Raw genomic sequence first — 20,363 nt, 5'->3', positions numbered from 1 at the left:
AACTTCCATAGTACCTTTTTGGGCACCCACAAATAGGAAGAACATTAGTTACCAACCTCACCTGACACTAATAACATCAAAATGAATTTAATTGGAAAGTTTAAAATGCAAAGAAAAAAGATCTAGAATTCTACTGTCTTCACCTATGATTTTTAAAAATAAGTGATGTATAAGAAATTTAGTGGAAAATTGTCAGGTGTTTAGACATTGAATAAACAGGTTATTTTAAATATTAAACTCAATTTCAGTTTAGAATCTTGAGTTTCATTACTTTTTGGAACTTTTATTATTTTTATGACTTTAATTTTAAAGGAATTGTTTTACATTTCCCTTTGTAGAAAAATTCAATATGAACTACATTTGAAATGACTATAATTATCAGTTGAAATGAAGCTACTGATTCAACTTAAATTGCATAAGCTAGTATTTCAGTTATGAGCAATTTAAAAGCAATTTCTCTACAAACATTGAAATAAGTTGTAACAGATTTGGAAGAGAAAATAATTTATCTTACCACTTTAAAATATAGCAGAAACAGAATTTAGCAGTAGTGTATCTATTGAAATATCAAGAATGTGAATAAACTTTAAAGTCTTTAGGAACCACATATGCAGAAAATTTAAACAAATACAGTATTCTTATTTTTACTTATCTAAATGAAAGGAAAAATACATATAAATGTGTCTATTCTTGTACATAAAAGACTGCAGTTAGATTTTTATGAAAAAAAAAGAAAAAAAAACCTTTTCCGCTGTCAAATTTAAATTTTGTAAATATAATGTCGTTAAAATTTAACTTAGTAGATAATCTTACGGGGGAGGATTGAAAACAAAAACCAAACTACAAAACTCGCAAAAGCCAAACCAAGTAACACAGAATCTGATTGTTTTCAGCGTTGGTTATGTTGCCCTCTTGCAAAATGGCAGGCGAAATCATATTTGTTTTTACATTTGCATCCACATATATTACACTGAAAAGGGTTTTCATAGCCATGACATCCTATATGAATCGTGTAAAGGATATTGTCAACAAAGTATATGTCACAGTGCGGGCAGTGGTGCAGAAGCTGATGGTCCTGCACTGGCAGGGTTGGGGCTAGAGTGCTTGGCTGGCTGTTTCCTAGTATGGGAGTACTGGTGTGGGCACTTGGCTCGGTGCTCCAACCTGCTGCTGGGCTGTACTTCCTCTCACTGTGTGCTGGCCGAGGCCCAGGCCCAGGGCTTGTAGGAGAGGGGCTCTGAGTAATACTTGCACACACCGCAGAGGGCCGCTCAATCATGAAATGCTTTTCATCAGGTCCAGGAACTACATCAGGGGATTCAGGTTTCTGGTCTTCAGGTGGCAAGCTGGACAGTTGTCCTGTTAGAGTGGAGAACATGACTTTTGGGGGGTCCCTTGGGAGGCCAGTAGGGGGTGCAGTTTTCGCCATACTTTCATAGGCCTGGATATTTGGGATTTCACGGGTCACATCATGAAGGTAGTCCGGTTTCTGAACTACCATGGAAGGTGGGCTTAAATTGAGGAGTGCTCTTCTGCAGTACCCCAGATTGCTCGTTTTCTTCTGCGAACCCCCCCACATCTTCTTGCTGCTCAAGGAAGACCTACTGGCTTTCATCGACAGCGTTTTATGCTTGCGCCTACGATGATGGCACAAATTACTCTGATCGCTGCAGCGGAAGGAACATAATTCGCATTTGTATGGTTTTTCTCCAGTGTGGGAACGAATATGGGCTTCCAGGTGGCGCTCGTAAGCGGATGCAAACGGACATAAGTCGCACCGATGAGGCTTCTCCCCCGTGTGGATTCTGACGTGCTCGATGAGCCGAGCTGTTCCTCTGCTGGCGTAGTTGCAGTAACGGCACTTGAGTTTCCCATCAGGAGTCCTTTCAAACTCGTCCACTAACGTTCCTGAGTTTTCATCCGGAGAAACGTCAACAGACAGAGGGTCCAGCCCATTTCGATCTCCATCTGGCCCAGCTCCCTGAAAAGCCTCTGTGGCTCTGTCTTTACTAACTGACCCAGAAATCATGTTCACGTGATGGGTCTGCTGCGTCAGGTACTCCTGAAAATCCTTCACGAAGTCCAGAGGTTCTGGTTTCTTTTCACCCATATCTGCTTTTTAAAAAACATTTAAAATTGATCCTAGCTTTCACCCCAGATCAGTACCCCCTTTTTCCTGCAACCCCAATATCGATGAAATAGAGAGTAAGAGAATTTACTCTGGAGACACAGCAAGGGACTCTGAAAGGCCCTGAAAGGTAATTTCAATTAGAATTTAAAACCGTGTCCACCGCACTGAGGGCCCCAACCCCCAGGCCTTGCTCCAGGCCGCTCGCCCTGCCGTTGGCTGCCCCGGCCTGCTGGTCACCGTTGCTGCCGCCAGCGGCCAGGTCTCTACATAAACTGGTAGTGTTATACAGTAAACTCACTATTTTTTTTTTTTTTTTGGTCTTTTTCGTTTTTATCAGTACCAGGGATCGAACTCACGACTGCCTGCTTGCAAGGCAGGCGCTTACGCCGCTGAGCTAAATCCCCAGCCCCCAGTAAACTCATTTTTATCCATGGGAGAAACATATTCTACAAATAATTAGCCTAGTATTGAAAATATATACAACAGTAACGTCTGTTATTATTGTCAATGATGAAGTACCTAATTACAAGCGTTAGTGTTTTCTACAGCTGGTGGTGGGGGAGGTTTATCCACACCGGGGTCTCCATCGTTATGTGAATGATCTGTTGTGCTAGGTGTGACACAAGCTATGCTGTCACTAGGGGATGGACATTTTTCAGCTCCATGATAATCTTTTTCTGCTTTGTGGCGTACTGAGGATCAAACCCGTGGACCTCTAGGTCTGTACCATTATAATCTCGAGTGAGTGTGTGTGTTATGTGGCCTGTTGCTGATTTAAACATTGTCATGTAGCTCACGAGTGCATGTTTTTCTTTCCTCTCTGTCTCTTTTTTTTCCTCATTATAAGCATTTGACTGGCACAACTTTTCAACTTGGAGATTCCAAATCTGCCAGTGTAGTATGGCGGGCTGGAAACTCAGGTAGTGGTGCAGATGTGGTCCAGTGGGATCTGCTGGAGAATTTTTTCTTACTTAGGCAGGGATCAGTTTTTCTGTTCTAGTTCCGCCTTTGACTATTTGGACAAAGCCTACCCACCCTGGAGGGTAACCTGCTATTATATCAACAGACATGCTATTCTCATAAAACAACAGGCTTGTGGAAGCCAGCAGCGCTCTAGTTTGGATCCTAAGTGTCTCCCAAAGGTCCATGTGGTAGAGGACTGGTTCCCCAGAATGGCATTACTGGGGGGTGGTAAAAGCTTTAGGAGGCAGGGCCTGGGGAGCTGGGGTGTGCTTTTGAAGGGGATAATGGACCCCTGAGCTATTCTTCCTTTTTAGTTTTCCAGCCAAGAGGTGAGTGATTTTACTCTGCCATGCTCTCCTGCCTTAGTCTCCAAGCAATGTGACCAACCAACCATGGACTGCAAACAACGAATTGAAAGAAAATTTTTCTCTTTATAAATCAGTAATCAGTTGGTTGTATGGCACGTGTTTATTATCTAGCACTCTGGGAGACTGAGGCAAGAGGACTCGATGTTTGAGCTCAACCTGAGTGGCTAAGCAACTTAGCAAGAGCCCATTTAAAAAAATAATAAGAAAAAGGGCTGGAAAATATATAGCTTTTGTGAAGTCCTTGGGTTTAATCTGTAGTACTGCAAAATGAAGAAATAAGTTGATAATTGCTGGTAATTGTTAAAGTGACAGTAATGTGACTAACATGCCCAGAACAATGTCTGACCAAATATCTGGGCATCTTTGAAGCCCAGCCAAGTTGATACATAAAATCAGTCACTGCAGGGCTTCCTAGTTGAGTCTGAAAATACTATCATTCACTATGTCACAAAACTTAGGAACCCAGTTTCAATTCTTAAATAAGCACTAATTAGGAGTGGGTAAAGTTTGATGCAAAAATTGAATTATTTATCTGGTGACAAGTTCCAGACAGGCAACTTTATGCACTCCCTCCTTCCCAGTGGTCCAGTAACCACTGGAGCACAGGAGACCTGGCTGTCACCAATATGGTCCAGCTCCAGAAAAGCAGGTGTAAGTGAGAGAGCATGGGATGGGGTTAATAGAAGCCTGGCAGTAAAAACCTAATAACGTAATAAATGTCACCCCTTGTGCAAACTACTAAGCTGCTCCAAACTTCAATGTTCCCCTCTTAAAATGGTAAAATAGTGCCACGTCATAGAATTGTTATATAAAATGAGAATTCATTGAATGTAGAGTCAGCTCATGAGAAAGATAATGGTAAGTACCCTGATTTGAATGCTGTTCTGTGATGTGCCCCTAGTCTCTCCACTTTACAGATGAAACAACAGAGGCTTATGTTAAGTAGGACCAAGGCAGTGCAATGGCAGAAATTAATTTTATTAATGATCATTTTTGCTAACCACTGAGTTAACTTTACTCTCTTAGCCCCTTGCATCTGCAGATAAAAGTAACTTCTATATTAATGTATTGTGAAGGTTTAAAGGATAAATGTGAGAAGTACTTTGAGGATATTCGACTAGCTTATTTTAAGGAATTTTGGCCCACGTTTAAGCAACTGGCAGTTGGCATCACTTATTTCATTTTTTAAAAATCTTAACTTTTGTAGAGCTACTTTGTTTTCCAAAGAGCTTAAAGGTCTGGAAATCTGTTCCAGATTTCTTAGTTAATTAGGGAGGTTGTAAAACTTGAGAAATAACTGAGAATTCCTTCATAAACTAAAGGAAGTTCATTTGATCTTATATATGGCACTTTTGCAAAAATAATTGTATGTACTTTATATCATGAAGAATGTTTCCTAAATGTGACCTACTCTTGATCACCAGACATTTAACAGCTGGTGAATTCATGGTTTCACAGGTATGGTGCAGGTCAGGCTGGTTCCACCTCCGGAGTGTGGATCGCTTGCCAGCTTTTAGGGTTTCAGGGTTAGAAACCTTACCAAGGCTAGTGATGGTAGTGCAGAGAGAGGTGACAGAGCAGTCACAGCTGAATGAAGACAACAACGACGACAATGACAGCTGACAGGTACTGCACTGATTACTTTCTGTGTGCCATGCAGCCCTGAAAGAAAAAAAGCTCTCCTGTGAGGTCTCCCTCTCTCCCTCCAGATTTGAAAGATACAGGCTCAATTCTGAGTCATAACAGACAAATTACAAGGTCACCTAAGTTTCCCACGGTGTCTTAGTTACTTTTCTCATTGCTGAGACAAAATATCTTCCACTTAAAAGTTCAATAATAAAAGGTTTGTTTGGCTCCAATTTGTAGAGGATTCAGCCCATAACGACTGGTTCCAAGGCTTGGTGGTTTCACCGAAAACAGCTCATATCTGCTAGAAGATAGCAGAAGCATCAAGGGAGGGATCTTAATGGCATCTTTCTACTTCTTTTGTATTGTACGTAGGCTACTGGGATGGAAGGAATGTCAATCAGTGGATTGTTAGTAGTCATAGACCTTTAATCTCAGCATCATACATTCTAAATCCAGCCCCAGCTCTGACTGCATGAAGCTTTGGGGTGACATCTTGACATGAGGCATAACAATGATCACTTGATTGATAATAAATGCGTGATTTGAACACAGATCTACATGAATTTTAGACTCTGTAATTTGATATCTCCCATCATGTGGCACTAAATCAGCTAACGGAAGCTTCTGAAATTCTTTCCTCTATTGCTTTGCCTTTATGGAGAATGAGTAGACTGTATTTATTTGTTCTTTCACATTCCTTGGTTGTTCATCCAGACAGATAACAAATGTTTACTATGTGCAAAGGGATACAAGTTCATGTAAACTTAATTTTGTCCAAAAGAAGAGAAGCAGGCAGGGCAAAAGGCCCCCAGAATTTGTTCACAAACTCCGTGACAAGAGATATTAAATAAGTAATATTTTTTTAATATTTATTTTTATTGTAACTATAATTCATGTCTACTGAATAAAATTTGAACAAAGAAAAAGAAAAGGAACTAAAAATCTATGTATTTGCCTATGCTTAGAGACACTCTCTGTTAACATTTTGAGGTTTTTACTGAAAAACAATTTTTTTCCTACCCATAAAAACACACCTTCTGATTTGTAGAAAACAGTATTTTAAATTTGTATTATGGGCACATGATTTTACAACTTATTTTTATTTAAATTAGGAACATTTTCCTGTCATTAATGATTTTTTGGGTATGATTTTTATACTTGTATTGTACCCCATATTATTTTAATTTATTTAATCCAACTGTTATCTGGTGTTTAGACTGCTCCTATATTTTACTCTTACATATAGTGCTTGATATATATCTTAGATTATGTCTCTGATTTCTTAAATGACAGATTACTACAAGTATCATTACTTAAGGAAAGAGATGTGTACCTTTTCCTATGCTTTTAGGTCATGTTGCCAAATTGTTCCTCAGCAAAGTTTTATCATTTTCTAATCTTGCCAAAGCATTATTTGAAGAAGTCTTTTATTTATTCCTTTTCTCTCTTTCTCTTTCTTTCTTTCTTTTTTTTATTTCTTTTCTTTCTTTCTTTCTTTCTTTCTTTCTTTCAGATATGTGGTACAGGTCAGCCTTGAACTTGCTATGGTGGCTAGGTTGGTCTTGATCCTTCTGCCATGACCTCCTGCATACTAAGACTCAAGAAGACATTATTTTAAGTAAAGGATTTCTTTACTTCCAATAAGGATTTCCCAGAATTTTAATTTATATACTTAATCAGTATTTTGGAGCAGCTACTGTGTGTATTTCTATGCACTGTTTCTGGAAGAGAGTCAAAGATGGCGGCCAGTGCAGTGCATTGTCTCTCCTTGAGTAACCTCTGTGGCAAGTGCTGTTTGCTGCATGCAGTCGCCACTTTTCTACCCAGCAGAGCTTGCCTCTTACTGCCTTTTTCCAATCTTAAGAGCCAAGACATATATGATCCTGGTCAATGGGACCAGAAGGGAATTCAGGGAGCATTTACAGAAAGGTTTTCAATCTTGTCTTTCCCAAACCTCTTGTTTTGCCCAAGCTTTAAAAATGGTTTTCTATGGATACACTGTGTGAAGCTGTGGGAGCCCTTATTGACCATGGAGGGAAGACCAAGAGTATCACTAAGAAACAGACTTATCCTGACAAACAAATCCTCTAACTACCCACCCTGGGCTTTATGTTATATGAAAACGGAAAATTATCCTATTATTAAATGCCATTGTCATCAGGTAGTTCATCATTTGCAGCTCAAAACATTCCAATTTTCCTTCTAATTTATCCAACCACTGTTACCTCTGGTTCTTTCTCCATATTCTGTCCATTTATTCCTGCACTAAGAACTGACTGTGGAGAGAGATGAAACAGTAAACAAGGCAAACATTCTCTGTGTGGTCATGGAGCTTAGTGAAATAAATCAGTGCATAACTAAAAAAAACTGCCATGCATGTGAAAGGTGCTGTGATAGAGGACAAAGGTGAATATATATCCTGGAGTAGGTTTTACTGAAACATTTGTTTTAAAACTTAAATGGCAAAAAAGGAGCCAGTTGTTGGCAGAGTGTTCCAGAAAGAAGGGTTGTTTATGAATGCAAGTCATTTAAATTCCCATCTGTCCCCCTCCCTCCTGGTTACTGGAATGGCTGGCTGACTCCTGATCCCCTGCTCAATGGCTGCCCTGCTAAGGACATGGCACACTTTGCCCCAGCTGCTCGGTCATAACACCCACTGCGATGGCCATTCATGCTCCCCCTCTTTGTAATTACCCCGCTCCCTCTTTGTGTCACCTCACCTCCCCCTCTTTGTGTCACCCCACCTAGGTCAGTCCCATGAATCCCCTACCCAAACCTATCCACAAAAGATTCAGCCCAATGAACTGGACTCAGACTCTCCTTAGGAGTTACTGCAGCCCAAATTCAGGCTGGCTGTATTCTATTATTATTATTAGTAGTAATATTATTTTAAAGAGAATAAAACAAAATAGAACAGAACAAAGCAGATCAGAGCAAAACAATACAAACAACACAGGATTTCAAAACAAGACAATAGGAAATCAGCAATGGCTACTATAATGTCTCTTATTTTCTTTGAAATGGTTGTCCATATCTTCACACACCATGAATTCCCTGTTTACCAAACACGCAGTTGCCTTATCTGTGAAATGAAAGTCACTGTAGCTCTCACTTAAAAGTGGCATTTTCATAAAGGAAAGTACTTAGATCATTGCCTGGCTTGTGGTAATACTTTATAAGGGTCTACAATTGTGGTAGTGGTAAGGAACTGAGTTCTATGAACTCCCAAGGGCTTGCATTTCTAATTTATGGTGTCTTCTGTATCCAGGCCCTGTGAGTGGTGGCATAAGCTGTCTCTAGTTCGCCCTGTAACTTGTGCCTTGAAACTCAGTCCATTTGCTGACATCTACCCAAACAAACAAACAAACAAAAAACAAAAACAAACAATGGGAACATAAACAAAACCATATCAATAAATGATGAAAACAATTCTTCCCTTACTAAACATTCATAAATTTTTAAATTCTATTTTACTGGAGACTTGAATTCACAAAGCAGTGTCTTATTAGCATACAGATATCCATCATCTTGTTGATTTCTTCTTTTTTTTCTTTTTTCTGTAACTCTTCTTTGGAACAAAATAGTTTCTACATTTCATGTGTAGTTGTTGACTTATTTTTTTGTTGCTCGAGCAGGTTATAAAATCTTGTTTTGTGCATAAGTGAAATATCAAAAAGACTTGAGTGGATACCAAGAAATCTGGTTTTGTTATGCAGGGTTTCGTTATGTTGCAATAACAAGTATCTCTTAATGCTTGATAAGATAAAATTTTAAAAAGTTTATTTCCTGTCTTAACAAAATCTCTTGTGGGACTGAGTGGCTTTTGAGTGCAGCCACCCCATGCATATGACAACTCACTGTTGTATTCTTTCTCTAGGTTTTATGTCAACACTGCAGAAAGGAGTGAGGTGGCGAGTTGAACAGTGGCCGTTTAATACTTAACACTTGGAAGCAGCAAGCTACTTCCTGTTATGGTTTAGATCTAAAATGTCCCCCACACCCTGCTGGGTTCAGAGGTGGAACTTTTGAAAGGCAGACCATGCAGGTGCCATAGTCATCAGGGGATTCGTCCATTGAAGAGCTCGTAGTTGAATGTACTGCTAAGAGGTTGGGCCTGGTTAGAGGAAGGGGGTTTCTCTCTGCCACCTGGCTGCCATGACGTGAGCAGCCTTCCTCTCCCAGACCCTTCCTCCATGCCATATTTGACTTGCAGTCAGACTATCATGGACTTAAGCCTCTGAAATCAGGAGCTGAAACAAATCTTTTCTTTTTTAAGGTGTGTATGTCAGGTACTTTGTCTCAGCAATGAATAAGTGACTGATATACTTACTTCCATATTACATTTGACTAGAAGAAGTTATATGATATTAGGTTTCAGATCTAGAATTTCTTTCAAAGGCCCATGTGTTTGAGCTTGGTCATGAGCCTGTAGTCTTATTGGGAGGTCATGGAACCTTTAACAGGTAGGTTAATGGGAGTTGTTCTGGTCATCAGAGGTGGCTCTTCTAAGGGGTCTCAGGACAATCTTTTCCACTTTTTCCATTCTCCTTTCTGCCCATGAAGAGAGTGGATTTGTTCCATGTGTTCTCCTCCCATGACTTGCCACCTTAGGGTCAATCAATCACAGATTTAAAACTCCAAAGATATCAATTGAAATACACCTTTCTTCTTTATATGTTAATTATCCCAGTTATTTGTTGTAATAATGGAAAGCTGGCTTACACATACATCTATACCTAACTTCAAGGGACAGGGAGGGATATCCCCTCTGCCGGAGCTGGTGCTTCCTTTAGGGGAACTAGGCACCCATCAAGAAGTTGAGATTTGAAGCAAGACTCAATCCACTCTGCCCATAGTATACCTTGGGGCAGCTGGTGGAGAATTGTCCATTTTATTCACACAAATATATTTTATTTCTTAAGCCTGACACAAAGTCATAATTATTTTGGGCTCCTTTTTGAGGGAACAATTCAGCTGCGCTGAACTGAATATTCTTAGCGTGTATCAAAATGCTTATGTGCTATATATAAAACACAAAGCTCCATTTAGCTTCCCCGCAAGAGAAGCTCTTGTGAAAACTAGATCAACTGACTTTAAAGACAAATTGTCAAGAAAATGCAATCAATCACATCAGGCTAGCCATGTGGGACTTGTTAAATATTTGTTGAATGAGTCAACAAATAAGTCCTATTCTCTAGTGAGGCCTATTTCACTTAGTTAGCCTACAAAAAATACTGAGTGTCAGCATGGTACATAGCTATGGAAGTGGCTTCCAGTGACTCCCACTTCCTGGTACTAATGTCCTGTGCAGTGACCTTCCATGGCTAATCTCAGGCTTGCTTTGGCCAGTGGAACTGCAATACTCATACTGTGACTAGCAACTTGATAAGCCTTATGCATTAGGGTTTGTCCTCTTAGTAAGCTTCCACCACCACATAGAAAAACCCGAATTAGCCCCTTTAGGGAGATCTCAGCTGAGATAGCAGCCGAGCCAAACCACGGAATTGTGAGATTAACAAATCCTCTTGCTAGGCTTGAGGTCAGCAAACTTTCTGTGAAGAGCTGAATTGTCAGTATTTTAGACCTTTGAGGTCATTCCATTTTTGTTGCAGGTTCTCAACTTTGTGAGTAAAGCAGCCATGGATGATATGTAAACAAATGGATGTGTCCTTCTGACAGCAAAACATATTTTCAGAAACAAGTGTCCAGCTGAGTTTGGCCCAAGGGCCATGGTTTAGTGTTCTGGCTTTTGGCTACCAAGTTTTGGGAAAATTTGCTCTGCTGTAATAGATAACTGAAATACCCTGCAGTGTTTTCCCTCATTACTCAAGGCTTCCTCATTCCTGAGTACATTCCACCACTGTAACTTTGTTCCTGATGGCTCCCTGGGGTGACGTGCTCTCATTTCTCAGGACTGGCCCAAGGAAAATCGGAAAATCAGCAGTGTGTGTTTTTAGCCAGCTTGGCTGAAGGCTCTAGGAGGCTCAGAAAGAAATGCTGAAGTGTTACTTTCACTGGGAGGGGGTGGATCACTCCCTAAATTCCAGTTATGGAGCAATGAGGTCCCATGAAATCTGACTAAGATGATTTAAAATTCGTGTAAGAGGGTAGCAGAAATCTCCTAGCCTGATGGTTTCATTGTGTCATTAGAAAGATGTAATCATACCCATAAAATGATGGGTATGATTATATCTTACATTTTATACACTGATTAGGAGTCTCGGATCTCCAGGAATTTTTGTTAGGATGCCTACTAGAACTGTAAGTAATGAGCTTCAAAAAAAAAAAAATCAGAATTATTGCACAATGCAACCTTAGTCTTCAAGAAAATAGAGAGCCCTGCATCCTTGCCTCTGTAGTTGGCAGGATAACAGGTAGATAAGAGTGCTTGTTCCTCAGTCAAGCTGCCTAGAAGAAAGCCCTGCTTCCCAATTATTTTATAAGCACGTGACCTTAGGCAAACCATTTAATTCTCAAGTTTCTTCCTTTATAAAACTGTGATAATGGTGGTATTTACCTTTATAAGCCTGGTAACAAATGATTGATACAATCCATGCATTCATGACAGTACCGATATAGTCTAAATACAGTAATACTTTGGGTCATGACCTCTTTTCTGTGGGTGAATAATTTGGTTCACAGACAGAGGCATTCTGCAGAATTTTGCTTACATTCATGAAGTTCACGTCATGTGCTGAACACAGCTGTGGCCATCTTCCCCAGAATGGTGAATTAATTAAGTTCATGAACCGAGGCACAAAATTTATGACTATCTTACTTACAAATTGGTAAAAAATACAATAGTGTTTCCTAACTCATCAGGTTTTTGTAGAATATTTGCATCATTTCCTGAATCGTTCTCACTTGTTTATCTTAAATATTTAGGTCAAAAATTTTTTAGAATAAGAGGCATGCTAATAATTTCATTATAAAGAGGAGGTTGAGGTGTTAGCTATTCTTCTATTGTCCCAGTTAACTTTTGCTTGCCCAATTAGCTGGGGAAGAATGTTATTTCTCCATATCCTCAGTTTATGGGTAGGAATAGAGACAGATGTAGGAAAGTGCAAGAAAAATTGTTATTTAAATTTCATAGAATAATTCACTAGGAAGTAGACTGGGGATTTGCATGGTAGAAGTTTGCTGGAGAGGGCTATCTTGGGTACTTTCTCATTGCTGAGACATAATGCCCAATACCCACAATTTAAAGGAGGGAAGGTTTATTTTGGCTCTGAGTTTGTAGAGTTTCAGTTCTCAGTCAGCTGGTTCCAAGGCAGAGTGCCATAGGACAGGGGCATGGCAGAGGGGAAAGAGTTCATGACACTTCAGCTGGAAGCAGAGTAGTACTCAGAGGAGTAGGAAGAATCTATGTATCTATGGCCAGGTCACGTCCTCTGACCCATTTCTTCCCAATGTCACACCCAGTTATAAACCCATCAGTGGTCTAATCCAGTAACACTCACCCATGATTCAGTATCACACACCCATGATCCAGTTACCTCCCCCAAACCCCATCTATGGGCACATGGGGCTTTTGGGGGTCATCCAGATATAAGCTATAACAAATGCTCTATGCATCAATATCTGAAGGGAAGTGAATGAAGCAAGGTTGGGCAGAGGAAGAAGTTGGGATATGATTTAGGTAAAACAAAAGCCTCAGTGATCTCATGGGGAGCTCTGAACTTGGAATTCCCTTACAAAGTTGAACCAAAGGAGACAGCAATTTGCACCTTTAAACCTACAAACTGTCTAGTCATTGGACTTGGGTTGTCTTTGGTGAGGGGCATGACTTTAGGTAAGTCTGCTATCTTCGCTGACAATGACCAAAGGGAACCTTGCTGTCAATTCCCCCTGCTGAAGGTTTTAGGGACACCTGAGAGGCATCTCCAGTGTCTACAATACACAGAGTCCACTGTGTTCCAGGCTTTGTGTTAAGGACTTTCACATGCATCATTGCATTCAAAGCTCACAGAGAACTCTAGAATAACCAAAGCAGAGAGCCATGAAGTTTTAGTGCCTTCTGTATGTTCGATGGTTTACAAACTTCAGTTCATAAAATTTTTCTTAAGAATGCATCAAGGTTGAAATTATCTGTGGTCTTTCATATATTTATGCTATGTTAGAGAGGTATCAAATTTATTTTAATTTTACTAAAAATTTGAAGTTTATCTCAGCAAATAGAGATTCATAAGTCAGACAGTACCTAGCTGCAAGTGGTTCAGAGATACATCTAAAACAACAACAATAACAATAACAGCAACCACCAACAAACCAAAAGACAAAAACCACAAGTGAAATATTTTTCAAGGTGCAGTGAAGGTGAGGCAAAGAAAATATTTGCCTAAAGTAGCCCAGTAAGCTGGTTAGTGCATATAATTCCAGCTACTCAGGAGGCTGAGGCAGGAGAATTGCAATTTTGAGACCAGGCTGAGTGATTTAAAAAGATCTTGTCTTAAAAACAATAAAGAAAGAAAAATAAAAGGGGCTATAGCTCAGCATGACCTGGGTTAAATCCTCAATACTGCAAAAAATACCCCCAAACTAAACAGAAAACCCACCTACCCAACCAACCAAAGAACAGTGCAATAGCAGTCTTGAAGTTCCTAGTTAAAAGTCAGTGTTTGGGTTCTGATTGGTGAAGTCCCAGTAAGATGTTAACTGGAAGCTTCTAATCAGTAAGGTTTATGTTTTTGTTGATCTGAGTTTCGGGTTGTTCACAGGAACAAAGTGCTAAGGTTGTTTCCATCTCATGGTCTTCCAGTTAATTATTATTTTAAGTGCCATAGAAGAGAAATTGGAAGTTCAAAAAGCAAAGCTGGTATTCAGTACCTGAAGGCAGCTCTGCCTGCCATCAGAGTCGGTAGCATTTGCAGGACGGTCCGATTTTATAGATATGGAAGGCTGAGCTGGGGTTGGAACTCAGTTCTGTTACAGGATTTTTTTCTAGCAGGCATCATGCTGCTTTGCAGAAATGAGAAAGGCACCCACTGGAGAGATGAGAAAGACTACGATGTAGTGAGCCCACAAAAGGCAGCTAAGATGGAGCTTAACTTCTCTGAACTCTGTTAAATGTGTCCCAAGCACATCAGTGTGCTTAAGACATTGCCTGACAGCTGCAGTTTATCAGCTCTGTGCATTTCACTAGGAATGCAGAGAAGTCTTTAGCAAGCTACTTCCCTAGTTTGTATTTTTTTATCCTTCTTTGATTCCTATCTCAAGCTCTAGAGCCTCGGCCTGACCTGGGGGATGGTAGAAAATATTTCTTAAAAATATTAAATTAAAAATAAAGTCTGGTTCCTTTGCCTGTGGCAGTTGCTGTGACTAGTAGCCACCAGATGGCGCTCACCTCCTATTTCTTGAGCTCCGCTATTGCAGGGGTTGCTTGTCTCCTTCCCTGTAGGCTATAGTGAGAATATGAATAGCTAAAATGCTAGTTACGCTGTGCCTAGTAAATGATCATACTAAGCACTTTACATAAATGTTGCCATTTAATCCTTACCCTGGTCATTTAAACTAGGAATTATTGTCTTTAAATTACACACAAGGATAAGGAACTTGGCCCACATAGGAAAGTTAGTGGTGACAGAATTTCAACCTTGTCTTCTGATTTTAGAGCTTTGATCTGTAAATTTGCCTGTCCTCCCAACCATTACTGATATGATTTGAATGTGTCTCTAGAATCTCATGGGTTGGAAACTTAATTCTCAAAATCATACACTAATGGTGTTTGTGAAGCAGGATCTTTGGAGGAAGGATTCCATTTAAGGATTAATGGATTACCGGGGAATGGTTATGTTACAAAAGCAAACTCTTTTTGCCTTTTTTGCTCTGTCTGTCTCTGTGTGCCACCTGCTATGTTCTAACCCAACAGGAAGACCCTTACCGGCGACAGAGAAGATGGACTTCCTAGCTCAAAAACTGTGAGCTAAGTAAACCTCTATTCTTTATAAAGTTACCTGGTGTGTGGTATTCAGCTCAGCAACAAAACAGACTGAGATAATTACATAAGGAAGTCCACTGACTACTTGTTATGTGTCAGACATTGTACCAAGTGGCTTGTAAAGTCTGCTGCACTTAAAACTTGCAGGACCCTGTGAGAGATATGTGCTACTATTTTTCTGCATTCTAACATTGAGGAGATAGAGGAATGGAAAGATCAAAATGACTATCAAGGGACCACTAATAAATAGGGAAGCCTAAAGTAGAAGCTAAGCTATTACTCTCCAACTTCCGATATTTACTATTCTGTGTCTCTGTATCTGTCTATGTCTCCATAGCTTGCTTTTTGAGAGGTGACAAAAATGAGGAGATTGGATCACTTGGCCTAGTACTCACAAGCCACACTAAGATTCTCCTTGTTAGTATCATCTGCTCCATGAGTATCACTGTTAGTACCTCCTTATTAGTATCACTGCTCTCAGTGAGTCACTCTGTTGAAGGCAGCCCAGGCTTTGACCTGAATCGAGGCTCCAATCTTAGCTCTGGTCTTTGGCTCCATGGGACCTCAACCAACCTTCTCCAGCATAACTTTTTTCAGTGTCTGCTCCCTCATCTCTAAACATTCAGAGAGTCCCACAGTCTCAGTCCTGTAATAATTGTGCTATGATTTAGAATAAGAATGACCCCAATACTTATGTGCTTAGGGCTTTTGTAAGGTGATTGGATCATGGATTCACTAGACCTGAGTGTGCTGGTAGGTGGGGAAAACTGGTCAAAGAGGGGGTAACTGGGGATCGCCCTGGAAAGGTGCCCTTCCTTCTCTGATCCCTCCCTTCTCTTTCTGCCTCTTGACTGCCAAATTGTGAGCAGGCTTCCTCCATCAGGATCTTCTACCATGTTATTTCTGCATTGGAGCTGCATTGTTACCAAATGCAGCTTCTGCATTGTTCGCCAAAGTAAACTTCTCCTCCTTTTATTTGTGGGTGTTGGGTATTTTTCCCAATGACAAGAAAAATGACTTAGAAACTGGTGTAAGTCCAGAGTCCAGGTAGAGAGGAGAATTATTCTTCATCTCCCTGAGTTTCATGCATGTAAGACAGGCCAGAAAGAGCACCATGACTTGTCCAAAGTGGATGCAGTCCTTTAAGATGGACATCTTTTCTATAGGCTCTGAGAGAAAGAGTCAATTAATTAGCTAACTTGTAGGTTTTCTTGGTGACTCTTCTTTTCTAGACTCATGCTTTCCAATAGGACTTTTTCTAAGGATGGAAACCTTTCCATGTCTGCCTTGTCCAATATGGTGGCCAAGAGTCACTTGTAGTTTTTGAGGTCTTGAAATGTGACCAGTGAAAAGAAGGAGCTACACTTAACACTTGTTTAATTTTTGGACTCAATGTTCACCGTCATGTTCCTATAGGCTGGCATGGAATCTACTCTTAGTGAATGCTGGATACACACGTTTTGAATGAATGAGTGCAAAGTATTCATGTGAGTCTTCCACGCCATACCCATGTATGAAGAAAGTCATGGGGTCTGACACCCAAGACTGAGGCTGTATTTCATTGAGAATATAGGAACAGGCAAGGGAATGGAAGGGCAAACCTGCCTTCTTGCTTTAATGACTGTCTTTCGTACACAGCCAGAATTGTGGAACAATGTTCAGGTCTGTATTTGGTCCTAAGATACCAGTTAAAGTTCAGGCTTGAAAATAAATAGACCCATAATTACACCTAGGCTTCTATGGACTATCTGGGCATCCTTAAATTTTGCAAGCTTCAGTCCTTTCACCCCGGAAAGTTATGAAAATAAATAAATAAATAATAAATTTTGGTAGTGGGTGATGGAACCTAAGATCTTTTCATGAGCTATACCTCTGCCTCTTTTTTACTTTTATTTTTATTGTGAGACAGGGTCTTGATTAGTCATTAAGCTGCCCAGATTGGGCTCAAACGTGATACTTCTGCTCCAGCCTTTGAGAAGGCTCGGATTACAGCCATATGGCTGAGCTCTGCGGTCACAGGCTTGAGGGTACAACCTCCAGGGTTCTTTGCAGTTCTACAATCCACCCTCTCTCTGGCCCCTCTCAGATTTAAAAGCCAGAGTCAAGGAGATTTTTTACTATGGGTATATCCTTGCTTTTCTCTCCTAATCCAGTAGGTGGTGATAAATCTCCATCATTTTTCTTTATCCAGCACTTACTTTCCAGCCCTGGTGCAGACTGTGTTGTGGTACAGGGCTTCTGAGATTGGCTGAGACAATTCATATGGAGGAGACTCTTTTGGGAAGCATTAAGCACCTCTCAGGGCAGAAGTAAGCATTCATTTCCAGCCAGAGGGACCTTCTCAGAGCGTTTCTGATATTGTTTATTCCCAACACAACAAGGTCAGATAGAAATTTTATAATTGTAATAAAACATCTTGTATTTTACTCCCCGATCTAGGATATACTATCTCTTTAAATCCCAGAGGGCACACAGCCCTAATGGCTCGGAAGTGAACTTCACCTCAGTGGTACATCTCATGGTGATTTCCGAGTGGATGCCCTTTATCGTTCGGGCGCACACAATGGGCATGATCTACACGCTCCTTAGAAATGTAGACTGGCAGTCTCCCCAGATGACTGGTATGCTCGTAAAGTTGAAGAAGTTTTGGATGACTGGGTTGCAGAGAGGAATATTTTCTCTCACCGACCTGTGATTAATTCTCTGATTCAATGGAGAATAAGATAGCATTAACACTGAGTGTTGTCAGTATTATTATTCCTAAAAAATGTGTGTGTGTGTGTGTGTGTGTGTAAATTCCTATTTGATGGTTCACTTTGTTAATAACCCTTTAGTTCAGTTCCACAGATAGCTCAGAAAAACCTAACACAGATGGACACAGTGTCTGAAAGTACAGTGTGGAAGTGAATGTTGAGTTTCTGAGTCTAGAGTGATTGGAGAAGTAACAGCCAACATTTATTCGGTACTTGCCATGTACCACTGTCTATGAAAAATATTAAATGCATTATTTCATAGGTTTGTCTTTGAAAGAGAAAGAGAAGACACTATTGTTCCTAGTTTTCAGATGAGGAACCCAAAGTGTAGAGAGGTCAGCACAGTTAGCTGCTAACTAAAGGACCCACACAACAAGCCTGACTCCAGGTCTGAGAGCTTAAACCATACAATTTGAAGACTCCTGGAGGCTGGTTTGAATTCCTGGGATGTGAGTCGTTTTGAAACACTAGCCTATGGATATAATGTATTTTGAGTAAATTGTGACTTTGGGCTTAAAGTTAATCATTATGCCAAGAGAGTTTCTTCTCCATCATTCAGAATTTCTCTGGGTACAGTGCCTTAATGTCCTAAGGCAGTTATCACAGATTACCACCAACTGGGGGGATTAAAACAACAAAAACATTTTGTCTCCCAGTTCTGAAGGCCAGAAGTTTTACACTGAGGCATCAGTAGGATCATTCCATGTCTGAAGCCTATAGGGCAGAATCATAGTTTGCTGCTCATATTTGACATTCTTTGACTTGCAGGTAACTAACTTCAATCTCTGTTCGCGTCTTCCTGTGGAATTTTTCTCTCCTGTGTCCATATTTTCTCTTTTTATAAGGCACAAGTGACGTGGGCTCAGGGCTGACCTCACTCTAGCATGAGCTCATCTTAGCAGATTGTGACCCATTTGCAAAGAAAGTCATGTTCTGAGGGAGTGAGGGTCACAACTTAGACACATTTTAGGGACGAGAGGGAGGGCCAGGACACCTCTGAGAAGGGTGTTTTACGGATAAGTGTGCAGGCTTCACAACCTGTGTGCTGGGGTTCAAATTCTGGCCCTGTTATCCAGTGACTTAGGGTAAGTTTCTTGGATTGTGTGAGCTTTGCTGTGCTCATAGGACTCTCAAGACTGCCATGATTTAATATAGATAAAGCTCTTTAGAAGGGTGTTAGGCTGCTGGTGCTCTTTTTACATCCCCTTATCTTCTGACATACCCATTCCTGTCCATGGCCAACAGCTCACATCAGAGACTTCTTATGAATATTTGCTCTTGGTAGACAGGAGATGCTTGGAAAGTCATTTTGTCCTGCACATTGTCCTGGCCAACACTGGACTCTATGTGGCTCACCTCTTTGTTCAGCTCTGTACTTTACCTCAACCCTCATGCCGGGATCCCAACCTTTTTGACTCCGAAGACAATCTAACACTGCTGTCAATCTGACAGAAGGCAGAATTCAGGTGATGTTGGGAGTGAAGGGGAGCAGCTATATACATGGATAAAACTTTGCTTACTATCTCACTGCTTATCTCCTGTGATGGGACCCACTCTCTAATAGGCCATGGACCAGTACTGGAGTTGAGGACCTACGCCCCAATGCACTTTCCATTAGTGCAGAGTCCTTTAGTTCTGTGCTTCTGAATCCCTGCCTCAGGCTCTGCTTCCAGGGTACCCAGCCTGAGATAGATGCCCCAGCATTAGATTGTTGTTATTATTAACACTTTGCGGAGAACGAGGAATTTACCTTCTAATCCCTGTGATTTGATACTGTGATTATGTTTTATTTTTCTTGCTATTTATCTTAAAATTTCAAGAATTGCAAAGTTTTCTTTTTTTTCCCCCATACATATGGACTGGTCCCTGGGCTGAGGCTGCCCAGGCACACATAGAGGAATCTGCCCCTCATCACTACTGGTCACCTCTGAGAAGATGTGCAGACCTGGAGTATTTCTCTTCTGGTTATCTCCACTCCTGACTGGGATGGATTCTTCCTTCATTTCCACAGTCTGTTTCTTAGTGCTTGCCCCTCATTCTTGTCTTGATAACAAAGTCTGTTTCCTAATAGGGATCCAAGGTTAGTAATTGCTGTTGGCTTATCTTTTCCCGTTGTACCCTGTCTGACCTCAGGTTGTCTGGCTCCATGCATTGCCCTTTCTAATTGCCATTTAGTGAATGGCTAGTACGTACCAGCTGGTACATAACGCATGTAATGATAACATGGATGTTACTTCTAACCCTCAAAAACTCTTTGAAATAGAGATGGAGACATCACTGTTTTATTAATGAGGACCATGTCACAGATGTTAGGTCATTTACTGTGGTAATGTAGTTGTTGAGCCGGGGATTCTGACCACAGTAATTTAGGGGGAACCCAGAGCAACTACTCAAATTCATTTCTGAATCTACATTTTATATAAGTTTTCAAACTGTGAAGCGCTGATTTTCACTAGAGAGTAGCACTTTAAATAGCTAGTATCCTAGCTTCTTCCCAACAAAGTGAATTGACATTTTAACCCTGGAACTCTTTTCTTTTTCTTCCAGTCTGGTCTTCAAATGTCCTCCTGTGTTTTTACTAC

General features: G+C 40.6%; 1 protein-coding gene across 1 annotated transcript; it reads right to left on the bottom strand.

Annotated features, from left to right (window-relative positions):
- Nucleotides 1–829: 829 nt before the first annotated feature.
- Nucleotides 830–2,110, bottom strand: LOC100721043 (zinc finger protein Pegasus-like). The gene has a single exon (XM_063229254.1). It carries the CDS (start codon nt 2,108–2,110, stop codon nt 890–892), a length of 1,221 nt encoding a protein of 406 aa, XP_063085324.1. The 3' UTR covers nt 830–889.
- Between the last annotated feature and the right edge of the window lie 18,253 nt (nt 2,111–20,363).

This window comes from Cavia porcellus, unplaced genomic scaffold (assembly GCF_034190915.1).
Source record: "Cavia porcellus strain 051 isolate PalLab524CR breed Dunkin Hartley unplaced genomic scaffold, mCavPor4.1 scaffold_17, whole genome shotgun sequence".
NCBI classification, from domain to species: Eukaryota; Metazoa; Chordata; class Mammalia; order Rodentia; family Caviidae; genus Cavia; species Cavia porcellus.
The sequence above is the reverse complement of the archived record's forward strand: the minus strand, read 5'-3'. Positions and strand labels throughout refer to the sequence as shown.